The sequence below is a fragment of the Acomys russatus genome, chromosome 8 (genome assembly GCF_903995435.1).
Source record: "Acomys russatus chromosome 8, mAcoRus1.1, whole genome shotgun sequence".
NCBI lineage: Eukaryota > Metazoa > Chordata > Mammalia > Rodentia > Muridae > Acomys > Acomys russatus.
The window spans coordinates 20,627,292-20,654,058 of NC_067144.1; the positions used below are offsets into that span (position 1 = coordinate 20,627,292).

General features: G+C 46.6%; 1 protein-coding gene across 1 annotated transcript in view; it reads left to right on the forward strand.

Moving 5' to 3' along the window:
- The first annotated feature begins 363 nt into the window (after positions 1-363).
- Positions 364-26,767, forward strand: part of Ildr1 (immunoglobulin like domain containing receptor 1) — a 33,734-nt gene continuing 7,330 nt past the window's right edge. The window contains exons 1-5 of the mRNA XM_051149874.1: positions 364-470; positions 17,983-18,153; positions 19,416-19,565; positions 23,459-23,578; positions 24,093-24,239. Coding sequence (XP_051005831.1) covers positions 416-470; positions 17,983-18,153; positions 19,416-19,565; positions 23,459-23,578; positions 24,093-24,239 — 643 coding nt within the window. The 5' untranslated portion in view covers positions 364-415. The remainder of the gene's footprint in view (positions 471-17,982; positions 18,154-19,415; positions 19,566-23,458; positions 23,579-24,092; positions 24,240-26,767) is intronic.

The following is a 26,767-nucleotide window of genomic DNA, read 5'->3' on the forward strand; positions in this document are numbered from 1 at the left end:
CAGGGGCAGATATAGACCTCGAGAAAAACCCCAAGAGAAGTTATAGCCAATAATTCTAGAACCATGGAGGAGAAATTGCAAGGGGTGAGAGGTAGAAGTTGATGTAGACAGTGACAGGCAGGGCCGGTGACTAGAGGCTCCCTTTCCTGCCAGACTATTCACCTGGCAGCGACAGGTAGGGCGGAGGCTTGCGGCCCCCAAGCCTGGGCGGAGCAGGAAACCGCGGCGGCCCAGGGCTGGGGCGGAGCTAGGACAGCCTCAGGTGCTGGTAACCTCTGGGAACCCGCGGGGACGCTCCTGTCGCAGCAGCTACCTGCGGGCTCCTCGGAGATGCATTTCCCGGGCTTGCGGGTGATGAAGAAAGACACGGTTCCCCGAGGCCCTTGAGCCTCAGGCGGCCAGAGAGGGAGTCAGCATGGGCCGCGGGCTGCAAGTACCTTGTCTGCTCCTCCTCACCTGGCTCCCAGCAGGTGAGCCCTGGGGGGGGGGGGGAAAGACCCATCCTGGGCCTTGCAACAGGAAGCCATTATTGCCTGGCCTTGCAGAGCCGGCCACCTTCTGGGCGGTGCAGGCCTAGGCTCCACTCCGGTAGCTCTTGGCACCTGGAGGTGCAGGGGCCGGATCGAGTGTCTGCCAGTGGGAACATCTTGTTTTCTTATTAGCCTAGGGCTTTCTGAAACGTGTGAAACTGAAAAGAAAACCTCTGCCTTTTGATTTCTGCTCCGACAGGTATTAGACACTTTGACGGCTAAAATTTAATTGTTAGAGGCGAAATCACCATCCTTAAACTTCCTAATACTCCAAGCCCCGCCCCCCCCCCCCCCCCCCCCCCCACCCCGTTGTACTTGCTTTCAGAGTGTAGATAGGGAGAGGACAGCCACAACCATATTGGCCCGGAGTGCTTTTATTCTGTTCTAACAAGTTAGATTGCGTCGTTAGTGTATAAAGGAGTGTTGGGCATAATTCCGAGTCTCTTTTACAGGGCCCCCACTGGCACCTGTCATGTTTCTACTTTTTGTGTCCATCTTTCCCCTCATTATTCGTCCCCTCCAGGCACCTGGTCGCCCGCAGCTTTGTTTCAAACTCCACCGTAAGCCCCTTACTTGGACATGACTTGGAAACACGGCAGCGGTTCTGTTGCGAGAGAAGCGGGAGTAGGAAAAGGAGAGCGAAGGGAAGGCTCTCTCAGGCCTGTTCACATTAGCATGTAGCTGTGACTCTGCAAACAAGGCTTTTAATTTCCTTTGGCTGTTCCACCCAGTTTCATGTCGTCTTGCTGCTTATCACTTGCTCCCCTTTGAGAATTGCTGCCCTCAACCTCCCCGGGTTGTCTGTGGAAGGCCCCCCTTCGGCTCGCTCACAGACCAGTCGGAAGCTTGTGTAACTTTTGAATGAGCAGATGTAATACAAAGATGGAGGCAGAATTTCCCCTTTGTGAGCTGATTAAAAAGTCGCTCAGATGTAACCACGTCCCACTTTGAGTCTACAAGAACTAAGCTTAATGCTGAGAGTAAACAGATAGAGGGTTGCCGAACTGTAGGCAACCAGGGAACCAGTGCTCCTAAGGCATGCAGCCTTTCAGCTTCTTCCGCCAGATGTGGGTTTTATAAGCTGTCTAGACCTAACAAGATTGGATGCCAGATGTTCACAGCACACACGAAACATACAAAGCCTCACCTGAGTTTAGGCACTCCAATTGCCACTAGAGCTAGTTAACCAGCTTAATTTAACCCTAGTTAACTAGCCACTCGTTAACCAGCTTAGACCCTACATGCAAACTTTTAAGAATCCTAGAGTCATCTGCAGTCTTTTTCTTCTCCAAGTCTGTGGCAGCTGGGGACAAAAGTCCTGTCTGAACTGTCTTAGGAAAGTAGAGGTCTGTTTCCAACATTCCTTACATCCTAGATCCCAAACTGGAACTTCTGGCGTAGCATTGTTCTGGATAGAACAAGAATACTTGCAGATGGAAACTCTGGTCCATGGTGCCTTAAATGTTTGAACTGTCCGCTTTTTGATTGTTTGTTTGTTTCTTTAGTGATGAATATTGTCAGTGGGCATTTAAAAAATACAGCCACGATAGCCAAATATATCCTAGAGCATATAGAACTTGTTCATTGTATACAGACTTCAGAAAGCATGGCCCCAAGTCTCTAAGCTAGCCACATGACGATGTTAGTAGCTAGGACCCTGAGACAAGGCAGGGCGTGGTGCTAGTTCGGCCTTCCTTACGTGGAAGCCAGCCAGTGTTTTACAAGAGTGTAGAAACTGAAGTCTTCTGAGATTATGTAGGTTCACTTTCATTTCATAGATGAGAAACTGAGACCCCAGCACTCTGAGGGGAAATAGCTACTTTGACAGATATTTCCCCCAAATATATATATATATATATATATATATATATATATATATATATATATATATATATAGAGAGAGAGAGAGAGAGAGAGAGAGAGAGAGAGAGATGTCCTTAATACTGCATCATGTTCTCAGCCAGTGGGTCTTATGGCCTTTGGGGGCGTTGAGTGACCCTTTCACAGGGGTGACCTAAGACCATCGGAAAACACAGATATTTACACTGTGACTCATAAAAGTAGCAAAATTACAGTTATGAAGTAGCGACAAGTTATTTTATGGTTTCAGGGGGTGAGATGGAGGTGGGGGTGGGGTCACTACAACATGCAGACTTATACTGAAGTGTCTCGGTATTAAGGAGGTTGAGAACCACTGGTCGAAATGATGATTTTGGGGCTTGTAAAGCTGATGTTTGTGTGACTCTGATTTGCTGAGCTGCAGTAAACAAGGATAATAATATACATTTCATAAAGTTTTTTTTTATAAGGATTCATTAAAATGAAGGCTTTAAAGTACTTTATATATTGAGCGTGTAACGTGAAGGAGGGTTGATAAATATTAGCCATGGTGATAATGGCAGCTATGATTTGGATTATGAAGTAGGACTGTTTGAAGCTAAGAAACCAACTCCTCCTTCCCTTGTTGCTAGGAAACGGAAGGAACAGTGAGATGCCTGTTACTAACGAAATAACTGAGACAATTAAGTTGAAAAGAGGAATGGCTTATTTTGGCCGACGGTCCTGAGGTTTTCAGTTCATGGTTGGTTGGCTTCATTGCTTTTGGGCCTGTGGCTGAGCAGCGCATGAAGGTGGGAAGGCATGGTAGAAGAAGATGCCTTCCTCAAGGTAGCTAGCTAGGAATAGAGATAGAGAAACAGGATAGGGCCAGGTTCTAATATATCCCTGAAAGACCTGTTTTCAATTACCTTCCACCTCTGAATGGTGCCAAACTGAGACCAAATCGTTAACATCTTTGGAGTGCCTTTGGGAGACACTCCAAGGCCAAACTCTAGCAGTGACTGTGGAGTTAGAATCCAGACTCCGCTTAACACTCAGAACTTCGGGTGAGTTACTTCAACTCTTTTCATGTACAAAATAGGTGAACTAAATCCTTCCCACTGTTGCTGCCCATACACCCAGCCAGGCTATCTCTTTTTGAGTGGGCTACATTCAAGCATCGTATTCATCCAAGCAGCCCTGGGAATTTGCCCACCTCCCAGCTTTTACTATGTTCCTTATTTTTAAACCAGACACCACAAATCTCTCCTCAAATACAGCTATAGAGACATTATACATTTGCAGTAGCTCTCGAAACAATGCTTACCAAAAACTGCCCCACAGCTTGCAGTAGCAGTACATACGTGTATTGCATATGCAATTGTATGTTCACATGCAAGGCATAACCTAGGAACAAAAGGGTCACCAAATCTGTTACTGTGTCAGATAAAATGATAGTTGGCAGGCAATGCTACTGCTGTTAAAACTCAGAGACAGCGATCCCTATATTAGCACTGTTGGATAGGAAACTCTGTTAGGTCTGTCTTCTGAAGGCCTATTCCAATTGCACTGCCTTTATTGGGAAACCCTATACTTAAGTGTGCTCCTTTGTGGTCTAGCACCTTGTTGCATTTTTCTTGTTAAGAAGAGTCAACTCAGCTCCCTGATTAGCATCTGGGTTTCCACAGTTGTGAAGGGTAGGCCGGTGATAGAATTGTGAAGTCCCGGAGGAAGGTGCTGAAGAGTCCTGTGAAGTTCCCGTCACCGTGCTCTGAGCTCTGTAAAGATCACTCGCCAGCTCTGGGTTCTTTTTCTATTCTTAGAAGTAATTTTTTTTTTTTTAGGAAGAAAAAAAAATTTTTTTTATCACATAACTGGTATCTGAATTCTTGTTCCTTAATGTAAAATACAAGTGAGGCTAAAATAAGCATTTTGGCATTTGACATTATTGGCTTAGAGCCTTGTTTGCTTTTGTCCACACTCTTGAGTTCATTTTGGGGGTGAAGTTTAGCTTCTGAGTCTAAAAGGGTTCATGTCATTTGTGCTTTTGTTAAAGTTGTTTGTTCGTTTGTTTGAGACAAGCAAGCTCTCTCTATGTAACCCTGGCGGTCCTGGAACTCTATATAAACTAGGCTGCCCTCTTATAGGGACCCACCTGCCTCTGTCACCAGAGTACTGGGATGAAAGACATGCGCCACCATGCCCAACCTGTAGAAGAGTTGAATTACTTTACCATCAGTAATGCAACTATATTCTTACGCTTTGGGAAATCGGACAGCTCACACACGAGGGACACAATCCTTAGACAAAAGCATCAGTGGCTCCCGCTAGGTGCTGGGAGTGGAGGGGTAGATTAAACTTAGAACTAGTGAAGTATTATAAAATCCCCAATATGGCAGTTCCGTGGAGCCTCTCAGGGTGAGCTGGCTATGTGTGCTGAGCAGTTGCCCACCTGGAACTTCCCCGTGTCCTCCATGGCTCCTGAAACCCCTTCCTGAATTCTCATACCCTGTTACACACATGGAGAAATAATCCCAGCTCCTGTTTTACCTCATCCCCCTTCACCCCCCAGCTGTTAGTACACTTCCAAACATCTGGATCCAGGGAACCCCTGTGTGGAGACACCGCCACGCAGGAGAGCTGGCACTCTTCCTCCTCCTCCCACTACACAGGACAGAGCAGGTGGGTTTGGTGTAGTTGAACCCTGATACACAGAACTGGAGCCGGGGATTGGCCTTCAGTGTCTTAGTAGATACCATCTAAACATCGAGCCCCAGATGCAAGGCAACGGAGAGAGATGATGGGCAATTAACCTACCTTCTACCTGGATTTATTTTAGCATAGTAATTTATTTTGTTTTTGAAGTCCTCAGAGACCGGGGCGGGGCCGAGGGTGCGCGGGGCGGGGGGGGGGGGGGGTGACCTCTTCCTGTCTCTAATTACTTGCAGACTTTTTAGTTTTCAAATGTTGGTGGGTAAGGCAAGGTTCAGGGATGGTAGCTGTTATACTTTATTCATTTCCCATTTTCAACCACCAGGCTCTACTTCTTAGTTCCAGGCGTGGCTTCTTTCCTATTCTAGGAGCCACTGCTCACCCTACCCTCCTGTCAGCACTGTCTCCTTGCCTGTAGCCCTGCGGTCTTTTTATCGGCCATCCTCTACCCACAGAATGGCCAGTAACCTGCCTCGGTTAATCTTTTTTTTTTTTTTTTTATCTTCACCTTCACCCTCCATTCAAGAAGCTTATAAACTGTGTGTGAATTCAGGGCCCTCTAATGTCAGGGATCACTGACAGGCAGCTGTGTCTCCACTGATATGGCCTAATATACACCGTATCAAGTCGCTTTTTGTTTCTTTTCTGTGGCTGCATTACTAATGGTTAACTCTGAGTTCATTTCATGAACTTTTTCGAATGCTTACAATTTGTCCCAAGTAATTTAGTGTATAGGAGTTAGTCCATTTTTTTTTTTTAACCAGCACATGTTTAATGCATCGTTTTACATAAGGCTCCCGTACTGGCAAACAAAAGCAGCCATGGCCCTGCACACCGATGAAGATACAGAACTGTGGCTAAGGCTAAAAAGCCTGGGTTAAGGCACCAGGAGAGCACATAAGGATTGGATTTTTTTTTCCCAAGCAGGAGGCCCTCCCCTAAAGACGCGTTTGAGTTGAGGAATGGTCATCTGAAGTCAAAGGAATGGCATGTACCAGGTCACAGGATAGAAGCTCAGTGAGGGTGAGGCAGGAAACAGTGCAGTGAGGCTGAGTGGAGAAAGATAGAGGGCAGTGAGGACCCAATCCAAATAGCTTCATGGATCATGGTGGGAAGGAGTGTGTGTGTGTGTGTGTGTGTGTGTGTGTGTGTGTGTGTGTGTGTGTAGAACAATGGAGGACCTTACGGAGACTGAGTTGGGAGATGAACAGCACGGTGGAATCCCGTACATTGGGGAACCACAGAGGTTTACTGTAACAGCTGCACGAAGGCAATGTGCAGGCTGGAGGTGATGGCAGCGGGTACTGAGCTGGCCGTGAAGAACAGAGATCCTTGGGGTCCTTAATGGATACGTTAACCCAATGCAGCGAGGCTGTGTATGAGTAACGGAGGAGAAAGAGACATTCAGGTGGTTCCTGACGCTTGCTCTTACTCATACGCAAAAATGGGAACATGAAAGAGGCCCGAGTTTATACAGAGGATGTTGATTTAGGAATTGGGCTTGATTTGGAACTTGAAACACCAAAGAAGAACCACCAGTAGTATTTGGTACATGTATCTACCAGTCCCTTAGTGTGTGTGTGTGTGTGTGTGTGTGTGTGTGTGTGTGTGTGTGTGTGTATACATATATACATACACATATGAATGAGTTGGCCTAAAGCTCTGAGAGCCCTGCCAGACTTGCTCATAACAGATTATTTCACCTCTGTGTTTTACTGTTTATTACTGTTACGCCCCCACCAGGAGGATGAGTTCCAAGAGCACAGACCTTGTCTTCTGGAACAGTGTCTGGCTCAAAGTAAGCGCTCAAAACTAAAAGTATGTGTGCACTCTGGTGGGGCCCAAATTTGCATATGCGCTGAGATTAGCATGTGGGGGCATGAGTCACCAACCTGGGCAGATGACATTGGGAAACCCCAAGCATTTGTCCCTGAAACAGGTCTTGTCCTTTCCGACTAGTAGCCAAAGGAGTGTCAAGTTCAAGTTACCTGAGTGAGTGGGTACGTTTTAAATTTTTTTCCACTAGTAGTTTTTCATCTTTTTTTCTTTGGTTAGGTTTATTTTATTTTTACTTTTTTTTTTTTTTTCTTTTTTTTTTTTTTTTTTTTTTGTTCTTCTTAATATTGCAAGCTTCCCCTTTTGGACAGATTGTGGTAAAGCATAGTAATGTCATTTACTGTTTATGGGAATATAAATTTAATTTCTGAAGTAGCTAGTAAAACATAAAAATCCTTCATATGTGTAATAATATAAGTGTATATGTAAAAAATGTTCAATTAAAAAAAATAAAAAAAACTTTATTCCCTCTGACTTGACAAGCACCATGAAAAAAAAAATGTGCAGATGAACAGATAATATATTAAAATATCCATTCCAACAATTCACACCAATTCTAATATTGAAAAATCAAAAGCAACCCCAACTCCCATTATTAGGAAAGTTGGGTTTTGTTGTTTTTCCTGCCTCCCAAGGTTTTTCTGTGTAGCGTTGGCTGTCCTAGACTCCCTCTACCAGCCAGACTGGCCTTGAACTCACAGTGATCCTCCTACCTTTGCCTCCCAAATGCTGGGAAAGCTGTGAAGTTATACTTCACAGATTGATTTTTCAAGTGGTCGCTGGAAACACATCGATATGTATATACTTAAATAGAATATACCGGTCAATTGAAGATAAAACATAGGTGCAAATTAATGTGCATATAATTCATTTTTTAAAGTAAAGGAAAGGGCTGGGTGTGGTGGCTCATGCCTTTAATTCCAGAACTCAGAGAGGCAGAGGCAGGCAGATGGCTGTGAGTTCAAGGCCAGCCTGGTGTACAAAGTGAGTCCAGGACAGCCAAGGCTACACAGAGAAATCCTGTCTCGAAACCACCACTTCCCCCAAAAAGGTGAGGGAGAAGATGTGGGAAGGACACACACCAGACTGGCAACAGTGACACTTCCACAGGATGCAGTTAATGGCAAACAGGGAGATAATTTTGCTTTTACCCTTTGTGTTGTATGAAGCACCTTATTTATTTTATTTTTAAAAAATAGGGTAAAGAGTTTCTATGCACAATGTTAGAATAAGTTTGACAATGTCAAGAATATTTTTTTCCTTTAAAAATTTATTTTTATTTGTGTGTCTGGGGACCAGTGGAGGCCAAAGGAGGGTATCGTATCCCCTGGAGCTAAACGTACAAGTGTTATGATTCACCCAGAGTGGATGCTAGGAACTAAACTCTCTGCCTCTGGGCGAGCAGCAAGTCTATATCCACCAAGCCAAATAGGGTAGTGTAATAAGAACAGTGCAGGCCTTGGGATTTTAGGAGGTTTCGGTTAAAACATACCTTTGTGGTTCACGAGCTTTATGCCAGGTTAAAGCATGCCTTTGAGGATTGATTGCCACGGATAAACTTGAGAAAAATACAAAAGACGTTCTCTTTCCCTTTTTCCCCCTCTTCAAAGGTAGACTGAGATAATGCACCAAGTACCGAGCTGCAGGAGACTCTCAGTCTCTTTCAGTGCCCTCTTGAAAGCGGGCGCTTAGCTTCTCCCCTTCAGCCCAGCTCCGCGTGCTTGGTCCTAATTCGTCCTCCACCCACTTTCCTCACCAGCACCGGCTCCCAGTGTGCCGTGTCCCTTCTTGTCCATTGCCAGCTCTGCTTTCCTTTTAACTTCTCTCCTGTTTGCTCTGTTATCTAAGGGAATGTAGCGAGGCCTGGCGGTAAATAGGCTTAAAGAGATAGCTTGCTCCGACATAAACTCTGATAAGACTGAACCCGTGTACTTTTTGTTAACCTGAGGAGCGGAGCGGCGCGTTTGCAAACACTCAACAGACCTAACTCCCCGTTAGTGGGGCACCGGGGGCCTCATACTCCCCAGCTCTGCTCTGTGTCCCCGTTTACCACCTTCTGCCCGTCAGCTTTGCCTTGCTGTAACAAGAGAAATTCAGCTTGGGAAGGGGACAGGTTTGTATTGGCTCCTGGAGGTTTCAGCGCAAGCTTTGGGGTCTATGGTAGAGCCAAGTAGCTCATCTCACGGCAGCGGTTGGTTCAGAAGTGAGGAAGGCCAGCAGCCTTTTCTTTGATAGCATGGCCCAGTGGTGGAAAACCTTATTTGGTTCCCCCTCTTAGAGGTTTCACCATCTCGGGGGCCCAGCCTTTAATACCCAGGCCCTTCGGGACATCCCAAGTACATACAAACTATACCTTCTGTCCTTTAAGCAGAACTTTACATAGGATGGAAGGGGAAATACCACCTAGACACCCCCCCCCCGCGCTTGCATCCCCACCAAAAAGGCTTGACTCAAAGAAAAAATATTGGCATCTCTATTCTGTATGGATGGCATCTTCTAGAAACTTTTCCATCTTTTCCCATCTGCTACCACACTGAATTAAGAAATGTGGTAGGTTCCGCACGCAAATGGGAAAATATGGCCTTTGGCTGGTGAGATACCGTGCCTCCATTGGTCTGTTTTCCTTCTACTTTGGCATAAGATGGCAGTCCCCACTTGGCACAACAAACTGGTCTCGGAAAGTACCTGGTGGCGGGAAACCAAGAATCTCCCTCCCCTTCCCTCCTTTCCATGTGTTTTCTCATAGCTCATTTGAAGTTTCCATTCTACCCTGTAGGGCTCCGCTCCCTTCCTCTTTCACAGAAGAGGCAGAGTATGAATGAGCTTGCTGGGGTAAGGAGCTGTAAAGCACTCAGCTCCCTGACTGCTCTTGCAGGGCAGAGGCTATCGTGAGAGCTTGCTCTTGTATTGTTTCAACTCTTTCAGCAGGACTGTCTTCAACATTCTGGTCTTAGTTGACCTTAAACCTCTTAGTTTAGATGAAATAAATGCACAGGACACGGCGGATAGCTAATGCTCACCAAATGTCTGCGATGTGCCCAGTTCTTTGGGCATATTTATCATTCCACGATGAGACAGATACTGCCGTTGGAAATAACTCACCAGATCTTCAGAATGGGGAAGAGGGTGTTAGGTTTGGGATGTAGGCAATCCTACATTCCCTAGACTTTAACACTTTCAAGAGAAAATGATAGACACAGTTAGGGCATTGGTGACAGTCAGTCTTGGCATAGGATGGCTTGTAAGATGAAGGGAGCTCAAGAATTTGAAAATTTAGCCAGGAATGGTGGGGGCACACCTTTAACCCCAACACTAGGGAGGCAGAGGCAGGCAGATATCTGTGAATTTGAGGCTAGCCTGGTCTACAGATTGAGTTCCAAGGACAGCCAAGGCTACACAGAGAAACCCTGTCTTGAAAAAAACCAAAGACCCCAAAAAACCAAACCAAATGAAAGCAAAACAAACAATAAAAAAAAAAAAATAAAAATAAAAAACCAAGAAGCAAACAAAAAAGAATTTGAAAACTTTCAGTGCGAAGTTCGAAAGAACAAACAAGCCATGAGGTCATCCATACTCAGAGTAGCACTCCTTTGGATTTGAACTTTTCCAGCCCAGATTCTGCGGTTCTTCATGCCTCTTCCTCAAAACCTCATGCGTCCATCACTGTGGGTGTCCAGTGTGGTTCATTGTGCCGAGTAAAAGTTAGAAGCTAGAGAAAGAGGAAGATGAGGGTGATCTTGCTTTTGAGATGGGCTAGTTGCTACTTCCTTTCCCTCCACCCAAGTCGGAAAACTACTGCTTGTAGCAGTCTAGTGTCTGATGTCCACTTGGAAGAGGACCATCACCTGTTTAGGAAACCCTGTAGTTTTGAGTTTGATTCCAACGCTGGTACTTAGTAAATTAGCTACGTGCTGCTAGGCACATGGGGTCTCCGTTTATACCCTCTGAACTTCTGTCCACATGACTGAACAGAGCTAATCTCTACCATCACCTGGTACCTAGTAGATTCTGAGGCCCAGCAGCAAGTATACGAAGGCACCAGAGTGTTCTGGTACCCACTCTCCCTGTACCCCCTCACCATCCCTGAGTGTGTGTGGGAGAGCAGAGGTGAAGGTGTGTGATCTGTGCAGGCTGTGGTGGGGTTGGTGGATCTCTGCAGGAAGCACAAACAAGATTAACACTCAGAACCCATGAAGACCTGAGGTGTTTTAAGCTCTGAGATTACAAGGGATGGAAATGACCCAGAGGCTGGGTCCCCACGCAGCCAAGCCAGCCACTGACGTTGGTAAAGGTGACTTGGTCACTCCAGCTATGGCTTGCCTGTAATAAGGGCATTCACTCACGTAAGAGGAGCTACATGTGCATTTCGTAACCAAAGCCATCGCCCCAGATCTCATTCTCCTCCCTCCAGGGGTTGAGTGAGCAGTCTTCAAAGCTCGCCTCAGAGCACCTCCTGGCTGCCGCCAAATTCCCTTTCCCGACCCACAGCAAAGACACATTCTTTCCTCTCAAGTTCACAAAAGCTGACTGGAACTTGAGTAAAGCTTCTCAGACCAAATGACCCTTCAGCCAAACAGAGACCACAACACCGTAAGTTAGGGGTTGTCAGGGCCTTCTCCGATAACTGAAGGAGAGCCAGGAAGAACAGCAGGAATGCCGGGCAGAGAGAGACTCTCAACCATGAGCCCCTTAGAGAGACCGAGGGCAAGCGCCTTGTGTCTACGTGCATGTCAAGCCAGGCAGCTTGTCTCCTTCCAGGACCACACTTACTGTGTGAAAGAATGCTTCCGAGGGTGCTGTGTGAAGCAAAGGCTTTGTTTAGAACCAAACAGGCTTTCTATAGATCGTAATTACTGTGTGCAATGGGTGTTATTCATTGTCGACCTTTGGGGGTGTCCTCCAAGGTGCTGCCAGATGCCAGAGAGGTTTAACTGGGGACCTGCCCTGAATGTGGGTGGTCCCTTCTCTCAGGCCACAGTCCCAGACGGAATACAAAGGTGAAAGCCACTGGGACACGATTATTTGCCTTTATCTGCTTCCTGGTCTCGCAGGGAAGTGAGGAGCACCACCCACATGCCCCCACCCGACAAATACTGTCCTCTGCCATAAAGACTGTGAGCAAACATGAAGCTTTCCCTAATGTGCGCTTGCCAGGAATTTTGTCACAGCGGTGAGGAAACAGGTGTTGGCAAGGGCACTCCATTCATTGTCAACGTCTTCTCTGTTAGCTGTGTTTACAGCTGTGTTACAGCTGTGACGAAAGAATGCTTCAAGGACAATTTAGGTCCATTATGGGGAAAAACAAAAAACAAAGCAAAAAGTAAAAATTATTAACCTTTGTCCTTGCTGTGACTAAATATCTAATATTTAGGAAGATATTTAGGAGGGAAATTGGCTTATAGTTTAAGAACAATAGAGTATGAGAGAAAAAGTACTGGCTCGGGATCCCCCAAGACCAAGTTCTCAGTATAAAGGAGACTTATTTGCCCTAGAGGAACAAAGGGCAGAGAACAAGAGACAAAGACAGGAGATAGAGGACAAGAGAAAAGGGAAATGAACAAGGGAGAGGGACAGGAGTATTAGTCCCTGGGGGACACAGGACTGCCTCTGGATAGAGAGGAGACAGACATGGCCAACTGGCAAATAGCAGTAGTTAAAGGTAAAAGGAGGAACCTCCTGTTAGGATGAGGTGTTTAATTTTAAAGATTTATTTATTTATTTTGTATACGGTGTTCTGTCTGCACACCAGAAGAGGACACCAGGTCTTATTATAGATGGCTGTGAGGCACCATATGGTTGCTGGGAACTGAACTCAGGACCTTTGGAAGGGCAGACAGTGCTCTTAACCTCTGAACCATCTCTCCAGCCCCGAGGTGTTTAATTTTTAATTAGGCATGCTAATTAGGTGAGCCAAAGGGGGCTGGACCTTGGTAGTCTGCCTCAGGAGGGAAGAAGTGGCCAAATAAAGGACCTTTTTTTTTTTTTTTTTTTTTTTAAAGGTAGAGTGTAGAGGAGTGCTAGTTCAGAACATGACTGTTCTGGCAAGAGATCACACCCAAAGATCTTCTATGTCTGTGAGATACTGCTGGAACACAAGCATACCTTTAATCCAGGTGACAGATGCAAACAGATCTGAGTTAAAGATCAGCCTGGTATAGAGCAAGTTTCAGGTAAAGAAAAGCTTGGGTCCAGGTGTGGTGATACATGCCTTTAATCCCAAACGAAGGTAAAGTTAGTTTGTAGAAAGAAGCACCCATGTTTGAAAGGGATATTTAGTTGAGGGGCGGAAAAGGTGACGAATCAGAGGTTTGTCAGAATAGGATCTACCCAAGTCACATGAGAAGAGAGAGGAAAGGGAAGCTACTTAAGAGGCCGCTTTTTTTTTTTTCCAAAGAGAGGATGCAGTTTTACCAGGACAGTAATAGAGAGATGGGTTGCAGAGAGAGAACTCAGGTGAAGATGGGACGAGGCAGAGAACGAGAAGAAGCCGGAAGATTAGAGCAGATTGCTGAGTTAGTTTGAGGCCAATCAGAACAATTCCAGATTAAGTCAGATTAAGCCAGAACAGCTGAGTTGAACCAGCCAGCCCAGAGCTCAGACAGAACAAGTAAGGGTGAGCTTATTAAGCAGAAAGTCTCAGAGGCTGAAAACATTCTAGGCCTAGGTTAGATTGTACGGAGGCTAGAAGCTTCCAGGACTAGGCCTAGGTTAGCAGCAGGAGACAGTAAGCCTCCCAGACAACAATTGAGCCAGGAGAATAAAATTACTTTTACAGTGGCGGGAATTGGGATGGGCAAGGCTTGCCAGAGCCATGTGCTCTAGTGTCCCTTCAGGGTGCATCATGATAGTGCAGTCATGGTGGCACAGGGTGAGGCAGCTGGTCACACTGTGTCCCCAGTGAAGAAGCAGTGAGCAGAAACACAGTAGAGCTGTTCTACAAAACTTCAAGCCCCGTCCCCCCACTAGTGAACCACCTCCTCTAGCAAAGCCCCACCCCCTAAAGGTCTTAGACTTTCCCATAACAGCACCCAAGGGGACAAAACACACGTGCCTGGGAGAGACAGTTCACGTTCAAGCACCGACGGCGAGTAAGGAGGAGCAGGAGTCATTGTATGTAAGAACAGCGTTGTGTGTGTTGTCATCCATCAAAGGCCATAGCAGCTCCATTCTGCTTGGCCTGAGTTCTCAGAATCGTGCAGCTGGTAAAGCCAGTGGCTCTTTTCCTACCAAACTCTTGAAGGTTTATTCTGAAAACGTTCTTCTTCCATTCACACACAGTTGAGTGATACACCCAAGCACACCCTCCCCCTCCCCCATTGCTCTTATGGGATGCTATCAGCGGTTATCCTTAAATTAGACAATGGCTATGCCTTGACTCCATCTTACACTCCCATCACCCACTCACCACCCACCCTGCCTAATTACCTTCCTCCCTTAGGCTGCAGCCAAATCGGTTCCCTCTCTCCCGGTTCCCTAAACAGCAAGCCTTCTAGATGAGAGGTTTGGATGCTCCATCTTCTTCCCTCCTGAATCAGCTTCCCTGCCTCCTCGCTGCTTCTGATAGTGATGTGCTCTGAAACCCACCTGAGCCTTTAGGTTTGCCTTAAATGTCTTGTTTCTGTACAGTCTTCGTACACAGCTTTCACTGCTAAAGAGGTTCTCTCAAGCCTGTCACAGGGCATCCTGATCCACATCCCTGTCCTGGACACTAGCCAGGTCATTTCTGAGTGCCAGAGGCTGCCCTGAGCAGCATTCTGCTGCCTTCTCAGAGACATGAGAAAAGCAGCAGGTGTGTGTTATAAAGCTAAGCTGAGGGCTCTCAGGAGACCCGTGGCCAAAGACGAAGCATTCAAACCAGAGTGGTGTGGCTGTAGCCTTCAAGACAGGCCCATCTATGAGGGGTCTCTGGTTCCTCCGGGGTCAAAGGTGCTTTGCTCACTGGAAAGCCCACAGCTAGGTCTAGAACATGACCTTTGAGTCTTTTGTGGAAAGTCAAGTTACAGGGCTGACTCCCAGCAGCCTCTTCTTCATAAACTGCAGTTTCTAAGGGAACATTGTGTCAGCTGCACATGGCCCAGTAAGCTGCATCTTAGATGTCTGAACATCATTTTGTTTCCATGATAAAATATCTGTTTTCTAAAATGTGATGATACACATACCAACTGGTAATACATAAGATGCCATTACATGGCACAAAGCAGAGAATAATGTAGAATTAAAGGAGGCAGTAATGTACTTAGGAGGAGAAAGAAGAGGAGGAGGAGGAGGAAGAGGAGGAGGAAGAGAAGGCAGGACCATCTAGGAGCCAAAGAGGATGGCTCAGTGAGCACAAGCTTGTAGGTTAACAATGTAAGCCAAAGGTAGAAAGAGAAAACTGAATTCACGAAGTATTCATCTGATTATTTCCCACACACTTGCCTCCCCCGATGATGATATGATGATGATGCTGCTGCTGCTGATGATGATGATGCTGATGCTGATGATAAGGTTAGTTGCCCCTGTCAAAAAGGGATGTGGCTCTTCTGGATAAGAGCTCTGCTAGAGAGAACAAGAGGGCAGCATGCACAATGGTGTCCCTGATTGTCCTTTTGCACGGACATGGTGAAGCCAGCGCAGGCTGAATATCTCTTATCCAAAGTGCTTGGGATCAGAAGTGTTTCAGACTCACATTTTCAAATTTTGGGATATTTGCATAGTCTTTATTGGCTGAATATCCTTAATCTGAAAATATGAACTCCGAGATGGTCTAAAATCAGAAATGTTTTAGGTGTCGTGTTGGCACTCAGAATAATTTGGGGGTGCTGGGGAGATGCCTCAGTGGGCAACAGAGCTTATTGTACAAGCATGAGGACCTGGGTTCAGATGCCCAGCACCCACATAAAAACAAAGTGTGGCTGTGCACTTGTAAACGCAGCACTGGGGAGGGTGGAGATATTTGCTGGGCTTTGTTGGATGCTGGAAAAAGGTGATTTCTGGGGACAGTGAGAGACTGTCTCAAGGGAATAAGATGGAGTGCCATAGAAAAGACATTCCCATGCTGCCTCTGCATGGAGCCCACAGATATGCACACCACACATATACATTAAAAAAAGAAAGAAAGAAAGAAAGAAAAGTAAATTTAGGAGTTCAAAACATTCCAGATTTGGGAGCTATCAGATGAAGGATGCCCAGCCTGTGGTGTTATGGTTATTTCCCACTCAAAAGCTGAGGATAGAGAAGCTAAGAGCTAGAAGTTTGCCTAGTGTCCGAGTGAAGAACAAAGTGTGGTTTGTGTCTGGATCCAGAACGTGGGTTAACCTTTCACCTGTAGTCTATTCCAGCTCTTCTCGAGCTTCCCCCAACTCCAGGAACAAAAGTGTCAATATCTCCGGGACGTAGGTTTTCTTATTTCTGTCCTAGAAATCTGTTTGAAAGGGAAGTTTGTTGGCCTCACCCAAGCCCTGCTGAACCAGAAACTCTTGGCATAGAGCCAAACAATCTGGACTGTCACAGCCCTTACAGGGACATAACTCAGCCATGAGTACTGTTGCTCTACACTAGCCCCCCCCACCCCCACCCCCTTTCCGGAGAAACCTCCTGCTTCTAATGCAACCTAGAACCCATGGACGCCTTCCAAGATGCTGGCTGTGGCTGGACCTCTTGCTATGCCACCACTCCATCTGGTGCTTCTGTGCCACCTAGCTCCTCATCAGGACAGGCCTGATGGCTTCAAGCACAGTGAGAGGGAATTTTACAAAAGAAAGAGGAGCTCCCAGGGCCCTCAAGTGTTTCTGGCTGTTTCATTGGCTCTGCGGTGCTGCTGCCTGCCTGTGCGGCTCAATGCCCACTGCTTGTTACAGCCTCTGTCGTTTCTCCAGCCACCGTCTGTGTGGCAGACATGGTAGGTAACTCAAGGCTGTGTTTGAACAGTGAGAGGCAAGCCCAGACATTCTCTGAGAACTTCCATAACCGAGAAGCAGGCAAAGTGCTCCCTGCCCATAGGGCAGGGCACTTTGAGCAAGGCGTGGGGAGGCCCTTCTTTCAGCCCTGCTGCCCGTAAGACTCTTTCTGAGAAGACAAGAGTTCATCTAAGGACCTGCAGAAAGGACCCAAAGGAAACAGGAGTTGGGGGTGGGTGGTACAGAGAGTGACCCAGCCTAAGAATGCCATGGTGTAAAAGATCTGGAGCTGAGAGGAACGAAGTTCAGAGTAGCCGAGGCCTGTGTGCAGCAGGACGTGAAATGAGATGAAACAGCTGGGAAAGGCAGCTTGACCAACTTGACTTTTTTGGGGGGGCGGGGGTCATCAGATCAGTGGTTCCCAGCCTTCCTCATGCTGTGACCCTTTAATACACTTCCTCATGATGTGATGACCCCCCAAGCATAAAATTGTTTCCCCTGCTACTTCATAACTGTAATTTTTCCATTGTTACAAATCATGATGTAAATAGCTGTGTTTTCCAATGATCTCAGGTGACAAAGGGGACATTTGACACCCCCCCCCCCCAAGGTTGAGAAACGCTAGGCCAGGTGATGGAGTTTGAATTTTAGGAAAATGAAAAACCACTTTTCTCTTTTCTTTTTTTCCCCTCCCTCCCTTTCCAAAGATGAGGGGGTCTCACTGTTAGATAGGGCTGACCTCGCAGCAATCCGCCTGCCTCTGCACTGTGTGTGGGCTAGGATGAACTGGCGGTGCTGCCCGAGCCTGGCCACAAATGGGAAACCGCTTTTAGAAGAGAAAGGGACAGGGGAAAACTGGTTTTAACCAGATCACTCCACTACAACTCCGGCCTTATTTAAATACAGTTCTTTTATTGTTGTGGGTGTGTGCATGTTATTGTTGGACTGAGGTTGAGTGTGTTAATGGACTATGAATTCTGGGAAGTTTTCCTTACCCACCCTCATCCACCCCCGCCACCCCCCACCCCTGTACTTAGGGCCCATTCCTTCTGCATACTGCTCGGCAGGAGCCTGTGTCTCTGAACTCCCAGCCAACGGTGGGCAAGCGGGCAGGGGCTGTGCAGCTTTTGCTCATTTGCATGGCTTTTATTACTCAGGAACAGAAGCAGCAGGTCACCTTTAGCACTGTCTCCTGCTCTTGCCTTCAGGGTGTCTGTCCTTGCTGGTCACTGTCCAGGACACAGAACGCTATGTCACCCTGTTTGCCTCCGTCACCCTCAAATGTGACTACACCACCTCGGCCCAGCTCCAGGATGTGGTGGTGACATGGCGCTTCAAGTCCTTCTGCAAGGACCCCATCTTTGACTACTTCTCGGCCTGTGAGTACCTCGACCCTTGCTCTGCCTGTGCTCCCAGGCATCCTTGGCCTAGCATATGTCTAGGAACTGTTACAGATCCCAATCTGTCCTCGTGAGAAGAAGCTGCTGTGATGCCCGTCCCTTTAGTTTTCAGATTAAACCGAACCCAGGTTGCACAACAAGTTGTTCAAGGGCAGAGGTTAGCTTGTTTACCCCCGTGCTGTTCTAAAAACGTTTCAGGCACCTCAGATGTGTAAAATGCCTAGCGCATCCTTCCTTCCGCGCACTCCTCATTCGAGCCAGCTCTGAACCATTTGGGGTCTCTACCCAGTGGCCACTGTTTGGAGGACCACTGTTCACTGTAGCGGCAGGCGAGGAGCTCCCTGGCTCCGCGCAGCCTAATCCTCCTTGGGAATCTCGGCTTACAGTGATGTACAGCTTGGCTGGTTCTTGCCTCCGCATGCTCATGCTCACTCACGTCACCAGGAGCTAGTTCCTTCCCAGGTGCTCATTTCTAACCTACTTCTGGCATCAGAGGAGCCTGGAGCCTCTGGTCATGCCTAGGATGGTTAGACCTGTAGAAAGCTTGAGAGGACAAGGATGGTACCCTGTTTGGGAGAAGGAAGTAGGTGTCCTGAGATGAAGCAAAGGGAGAAAGGCATGGCTGTGGCTCTTGTAGCTCTGGGTTAATGCCTTACAGTAGGGCTAGACGAAGCCTCAATAACTTCACTGAGCCTCCCCACTTAGTCTGATGTTGGCACCAAAGGAATCCTTCTGGATTGAGGCACTGTTTCTTGTGGGTTATTCTTTTCTTTTCTTTTTTCTTTTTTTTTTTTCCTTTTCTTTCAAGACAGGGTTTCTCTTATAGTCCTGGCTGTCCTGGACTCGCTTTGTAGACCAGACTGACCTCGAACTCACAAAGATTTGCATGCCTCTGCCTCCCGACTGTTGGGATTAAAGACCTGGGCCACCACACCTGGCTCTGTGGGTTATTCTTAATCACTTGGGTTAAGGGAGCAAGTGGTAAGTGGTGGCCCCCTAGAACACTTAGCAGCTTTTGAGTTCTCTGTTGTGAAGGTCAGGTGAGTGAACCCCTACTGGAGCAGTAGTTGGGACAGGACACTTTGTAAATAAATCAGGGGAAATTACGACGAGAGATGGAGGATGCAGACCTGCTTTTGACGAGAGTAGTGGCACCAGCCGAGACGTGTTAGCTCAGAGCTCACAAGAGACGGACTCTCAGAACCTGAATGCTCTGAGTGGCTTGGTGCTTGTCTTTTCAGCGTACCAGGCCGCCTTATCCCTGGGCCAGGACCCCACCAATGACTGTAGCGACAAGCAGAGGGAAGTTCGCATCGTGGCCCAGCGGCGGGGGCAGAGCGAGCCTGTGCTGGGGGTGGATTACCGGCAGCGCAAGATCACCATCCAGAACCGTGAGTACAGGGGAGGTGGCAGGGGAACTAGGGTTTGAGGAGGCTGCAGACACAGGCCCCGGCAGGCAGGCTGAGTCAGCAAGGGAATCCCCATCATCCTCTGGGGCCGCTTGGGCTGACTTGGTCACCGTGTTGTTTAAAGCAAGTGCCAGATTCTTAGAATGGGTTCCATCTTCTGAAGCCACTTCCCTGGAACTTGGTCTTGTGGACGGGAGGATGTTCCTCAGTCTCGGTTAAAGGTCAGGGTGTCATTGGTTCCTTTGCTTCCTGAGATTCATGCTAAGATGTAGATCTGGCTCCTCTGATGCAATTACCAATTGTTCTCAGGGCCGCTCACACACAAGGTCCCTGAGGTTCTCTTGGCCTCTCGTGATGCCTGTCCAATGGAAATAGGAGCTGCTGGGGAAGGGTTTCTTTGAGACCACTGCCGTGCCCTGACAGAGGAAATGGCACTGGCTTGGACACAAGCCTGGGTAAGCAGGGACTTCCTTCTTTTCACAAGCTCAGCTCCAAGAAGCAGGTTGGCCATTTTCTCTGCCTTTTCTCCATCATCTAAGATACCTGGCATCTGTCTCCCACACTGCAGTAAACATCAAATGCATGCATGGTCTAGGAGCTGGGTGTAAAGCACGTCACATCTTTGTACCTGTCACAAGAAGCAATGGCCACAGCCAGATTCAGACATGGTGACTCTTCTGTACCTGCAGGGAACATGAAATTGGGCAAGCCCCTTCAGGTTTTGATTTGTTTTTGCCTCAGTTTCTGTTAAGTGGGACTGGCTGTAGAGGCCAACTCACAGACAATTGTGACATGGTGTATGACAATTGCTTATCCAACAGTCAACATGGAGTGAACCAAAGTTATATAGCCAGGATGTTTTTATATACTTAGAATGGGCTAGTGCCCTACCTAACCTGCCATCTTGGATTACTGTGAAGTTGTAGTGACAGAACTCAGAGACTATTGCAGTGAGCTTCATATGCTGTGTTGTTGTTGTTGCTTTTTTAAAAAGTATTTGTGGGGATGGAGAGATGGCTTAGAAGTTAAGAACACTACCTATTCTTTCAGAGGACCCAAGTTCGGTTCCCAGCACTTGCATGGTTGCTCACAACAGTCTGTAATTCTACTTTCAGGGAATCTAGCATCCACTCCTGGCTCACTGTGCATGCAAGTGGTATACAGACATATGTAGCAAAGCACCCTTATATACATAAAAGTGAGCATATATATGTATATATATAAGCATATATATACATAGACGATATACATAAAAATAAAATTAAAGAGGAAAAAGCATTTGTGGGACTGGAGAGCTCAGAGTTAATAACTCATTGCTCTTCCAGAGAAGCCAAATTTAGTTCCCAGTACCCACTTCAGGCAGCTCTCAACAGCCTAGAATTGCAGGGCCCCATGCCCTCTTCTGGCCTCTGCAGCATTCCATTCACATGCATAAAGCACCTGTGTGTGAACCCATTTACACACACACACGCACACACACACACACACACACACACTTAAATAAAAGTAATAAAAGTTAATATTCTTTTTAAAAACATTTGCTGGTTTTAAGGAAGGAAACATTTAGTAGGCTGCTCGTGGTACCCAAACAGGGTAGGGAATTAGTGATTACATTATGACCCTTTAAAGGGCCAATTTAACCATTGCTTCCAACCTTGTAATACATAAATATGATCTTTTCACACTCATCCTCTGATTTTCCCAAGGTAGCCCTTGAACTCTTAGCCTAGATAGCTCTGCTTCCTCAGAATCGCCCTTATATGACCACTGGGCTTACATCTTTAGTCAGCCAGTCTCCTTAGAGCTTCTGAAGGATGAGAAGTCCCCATGGAGAACCTGGGGGACCGTCTCTGCTCTTTTGTGTGTATCTAGTTCTGAGTAGTGCCTTTCACTACCTCTCCTCCCGGCCACTTTTGGGTCACACCCTATCTTGTTCTCAGTCCTAAGGGAAAGCAGTATTTCCCCCTTGGGCTTTATTTCTGTTTCCAGGCTCATCCTGACTTCCCAGAATCCTTATTTTCTGACACTTTCACAGCTGAGTTTCTATCGTTTAAGAGGACCCTACCAAATAGAGCCATAGGTCATCTAAAATCTTGACCTCTTTGAATAGCCTTGCCATGCTGTCACTTCTTGGAAGTTCTTTGTGACTCTTGGCGACTCCCAGGGAATGTTGGGTCAGATTTGCAGTGCTCACGGAGTGACTTCCTCATCCTATCTCTTCTAGGGGTTAGCTCACTCATGGGAAAAGTGGTGGATTTAGAAAATTGTGGGGAGAAAAAGCATTACAAGGGTTGACGCAAAAGCAAAGGAAACAGAAGTCAAGGTTTGCTCCAGTCTTGCATGACCTCACGTTTTTGTTTCAGTTCCTCAGTAGATATCTCTTGACGAACAGACAAAAAAGAGTCGCAGATATGACCACAGACGAGGCAATAGCAAGTCCTTAATGCTGAGATTAGCAGGGGCAGGCCATCACTCTGGGCATCTGACTGGCTCTTAAACCTGCCAGGACAGAGAGGGGCTGGCCCCTGTTCAAATCTCCCACAGAGTGCAACTTAACAACTGGAGCCATTGGGTTTTAGTGAACATTGATCAAATTCGCTGAAATTGAAAGTATCGATTAAACGTTGTTGATCATTTATTGGGTGGCCGTGCCTCGGGTACTCATGGGAATGTAGATTCTTTCCTTGGGTAACATTCTGAAAACAGTGTGCATATTTTCTGTGCTCATTCAGCGTGAGCTGTGCCCTTGAGCACCAGAGCTACTCTCTCCTCTTTGCCTGGCAAAGGGTCCAGGCTTTGAAGTTTTCCAGCCATTTTGGAGAAAATAGCTTGCCTCAGTGCTCAAGAGCAGCAGCCTGAGGCACAGTGGTGGACACACCTACACTCAGCACTAGCTACACATTATTTGTACACTTCCTTAACCTTTGTCTTCATTTTCCTTGCCTGAAATACAGGTAAGTAAACCTACTCACCTCTCACTTGGTACATTTGATCGTAAATAAGCAGAAACCATAAATATTAGTGACATAAGCAAAAGGAAGTTTGTTTTGATTGTATGAATAAAATCAGAAACATACAGCCCAGGACTAAAGTGGTGACTATGTTCCATGAAATCCTTGGGGGCCCAGGTTCATTTCAGATCTAGACTGTCATCTCCTTTCTGGATAAGATATATTGATCCTTTTTTTTTTTTTTTTTTTTTTGTTTATAAAATAAAATGCCTATAGATAAATTGCAAAGAAAAGAGACTTATTTTAAAAAGAAATTTTGCAAAGAAAAGAGGTTTATGTAACTTGTCACGTTGGATGCTGAAAGTCCAAGAGTAGATGGTGCCATTGGTTTGACCTCATAAAGACTCATGGCGGGTCATGGCATCACTGTAGACATGCTTATAAGGAGTGGAGCTCACATGGGGGATACAGGAGACCAAAGAGCAGAAAGGACTTCCAGGACACAGGCTATAAGGTCCTAGTCCCTTAATACTGATATAATCACAGTTTTATTTCAGAATGACTTTTAAAGGGAACAAACATACATTTGCTTAAACTGTAACAGCTGTGCACACAGCCAACAATCCTATGACACTGGGAGAGGGAGCAACAGCAGTGGGAGACAAGTGGGGATCTCACCTCACCCACATATATGGATATATAGTAGAAATGGAATGAGTCAATGTACCCAGATCCTTACAAACTACTAGTGGAGTTCAATGGCAAGTTATCCCATCACCTCTATCTTTGGGAACAAGGGAAGGTCCGAGGAAGGATCTGGGTCCTTTTTCTCATCTACCACAGGCCTTCTTAGGAAGGGCAGTTCTGAGGTCCCGAAGCTACGATGCTCTGGTAATGGGTGCTTTTTCCTTCCGCCCGACACAGGAGCGGATCTTGTGATTAATGAAGTGATGTGGTGGGATCATGGAGTATACTATTGCACCATTGAGGCCCCAGGAGACACATCAGGAGACCCAGATAAGGAGGTGAAGCTCATTGTCCTACGTAAGTGCTGCTGGAACTCTCTCTGGCCACCCATCAATATGTATTGCATATTGCAATAGCAGCAAAGCCAGAAGCAAGTAGATCTGTGTAACTGTCATAAGATTGGGAGCCTCTGATAGCTTCTTACTAGAGCTAACCCTCCCGCCCCCTCCCCAGTATGTTTGCTCGAACATAAAGCATCTAGGTCAATGGCTGTGTTTACTAGGGCCTAGAACATTGGTTCTCAATCTGTGGGTCGCGACCCCTTTTGGGACCGACCAGCCCTTGCACAGGCGTCGCCTAAGACCATTTGGAAAACACAGAGATATTTACATTACGATTTATAACAGTAGTAAAATTCCAGTTATTAAGTAGCAACGAAAATAATTATATGGTTTAGAGTCACCACACTATGAGAAAATATATTAAAGGGTCAGAGCATTAGGAAGGTTGAGGGCCACTGGTCTAGAATATCAGGCGTAGCGGCGTCCCTCTGAAGATTTAGTTCCCCTTGTTTTGGCTTCCTCTACTGTAGACTGGCTGACAGTGATCTTCATCATCCTCGGAGCTCTCCTCCTCCTGCTGCTGATTGGTGTGTGCTGGTGCCAGTGTTGCCCTCAGTATTGCTGCTGCTACGTCCGCTGCCCTTGCTGTCCTACCCGCTGTTGCTGCCCCGAGGAAGGTGAGAGAACACAGAGTCCAATTGGTTGGGCAGGATGGTACAAGTGTCTGATGCCCCCAGCTGATAGGTTTACCTTTCTCAGGTCAAAGTTCCTGCTCTTCCGGGATCTCCTCCCTGCCTTCTTCCCTCACAGGCTCACAAGACATGAGAGTTGGCCCTGTGCATGATGCTCAGGAAAGCTCTAAGGCCACAAGGAAGGTGGCTGGCAGCAGCGTGTTCACCCATAAAGTTCTTTCCATTGTTTTAAATGAAGATTTCCTCTTTACTGTATTCAACTCTTCTCTCCCAGAAGTGAGAACGTCCCACCACTCTGACCATGCTTTGGCCTTTGCGGCAGGCAACCTGTGTCCATCCTAAAGCTCTCTAGGGACTACCAGTCATCTCATTAGGACATGGAAGGTACTCATCATCCTTGAGGTCCCAAGAACTTCAGGAGTTGTCTTTCAGGAGCCAGGGACAGAGACGAGTGTGTATCTTATTGCAACTTCGCAATGCTACTTAGAGACGAGATAAAAGAGCCATAGGAGGAGACACTGAGACTGTGGTTCTCAAACTGGAGCTTGCGCTGGAATCATGTGGAGGACTTGGTGGTCAAAGTGAATTCCTGCCCCCTCCCCAGCTCCTGACCCCCCCATGGGTCTGGGGGGCCGAAGGACACGCCCAGGTGACGTGAACCTTGTGCAGGGAAAGGAGGGCCAGAAGATCTTGCTCTGTACATGAGCTTCCTTTGGACTGAAATTTCATCCTCTAAAAGAGAAAATTTGGGCCAGCAAAATGGCTGAATGGGTAAGGTGCTTGCCATCAAGCCTGACAACCCAAGATCCATCCCTGGAGAGCCCACATGGTAGAAAAAAAGGACTGACTCTGTAGGTGCTCTTTTAACCTCTACCTGTGTGCTGTGTGACATGCATGCCTGTGTACACACACACACACACACACACACACACGCGCGCGCGCACACGCATGCGCACATGCACACACACACACACAAACACACACAAATATAATAAGTCCATGCTGTGCCCTAAAAATTTAAGCTGCAGAATAGATGATAATGACAAAAGAATTTGAAGAATGTTCTACAAAGTTCTTTCCTTAGTAAGTAGATGGGAGTCAAATCAAGCGTTTTAAGTCGAGGCTTTCTTTTTGTGTATTTGTTTTAAGTAGCATTTCCCTTTCCTGATGATGTAAAGTACCACATAATACTGGTGAGAAAATCTGAGAAATTAAAAAAAAAAAAAAAAAAAGACTAAGCTAAGTCCCCAGAGATAACCACTCTTGTCATCTTGGTCCATGTGGGGGAAGAAAGTTTGAAAGGAAACCATGACAATCACTCATGATGATGGCAGACACCCAAGTTAATCCATGATGTCAAGGTCAGTGGTCTGAGTCTGGCTTCCGGCCTGTGCTCAAAGGCTGCTTGGTGTCTTACAGGAAAAGAGAAATAACTTTCATTGGATGCCTGCCTTGTGTGTGCCCTTTGCATTTACTTCCTCACCGAATCCTCACCACAGCCACCAAAGCCATACGTCATCACTGTATCATGGGCCAGGTCAGAGAGTTCCCACAGCTGGGGAGTAGCAGTCACATGCACAGTGTTAACCCTGTGATGTGTGTCTTTGTGCCCCATCTGGGGCCTGCCATGGCCTCTACAGACTAGCTGAGGCCATATAAACTCTTTGAAGAGAAGGAAATAGCCGGGGACTCCACATGAGTCTATGGAGCTTCTTACCTTTCCATCCTCCATGGAGAAGGCACTGTCATGAGAGTAGTCACATGAGAGATGAGATAAATTCCCACAAGATAACTCCTTAGACCACAGGGCATTAGATGCAGGCAGTACTGGGGCAAAGCTGGCATGGATGGCGCATTTGATCAGTGAGCTAGGAAGCTAAGGTTTGGTTTCTCTTCAGTGGCTGGATTTTGCTCACTTATAAGAACTGCAGGCCGTAAGTTAAGGCCCTTGGATTTGATCAGACAGGCTCACTTTTTAACTTTCCTGACAAATTTGGGGACAAGATGAATTGCTGTGAGGGGCAGGAATGGTTAAGGAAAGATCTCTGAATAGGGGAAATGTTTTGAGGCTGTTTTTATTTGTTTCGATTGATTTTTGTTTTTGTTTTTATTTTGTTTTTTTAGGCCAAGACAGCCCTAAGAAGGTTTATAAGCAAAGTACCAAAAGGGAATAAATGAAAGGCCCACTTAAGTAGTTAGGTGATCACACAGACGGGTTAGAAGGTGCTAGCTTTAGAAGCAGCATTTGCTCTCTACCAGGAAAGACCTAACCTTAAAAAGGAAAGAGGCAAGAGTGTAGGCAGCCTGACCTCTGAGAAGAGGGGTCACTACTACGTGTGGAGGATGGGCAGTGTGTGAGGGAGAAATGAAGGAGCCCACAGCCTGCCACGATTTCTGCAAGTCAAAGTACAGTGCTGGAGACAGCGCAGTGGCTTTTATGAGAATTCCAGGTTCAATCGCAACATCACAAACAAACAAATGTGCAAGGTGCCGAAGGAAGCCTCTGGAAGGAT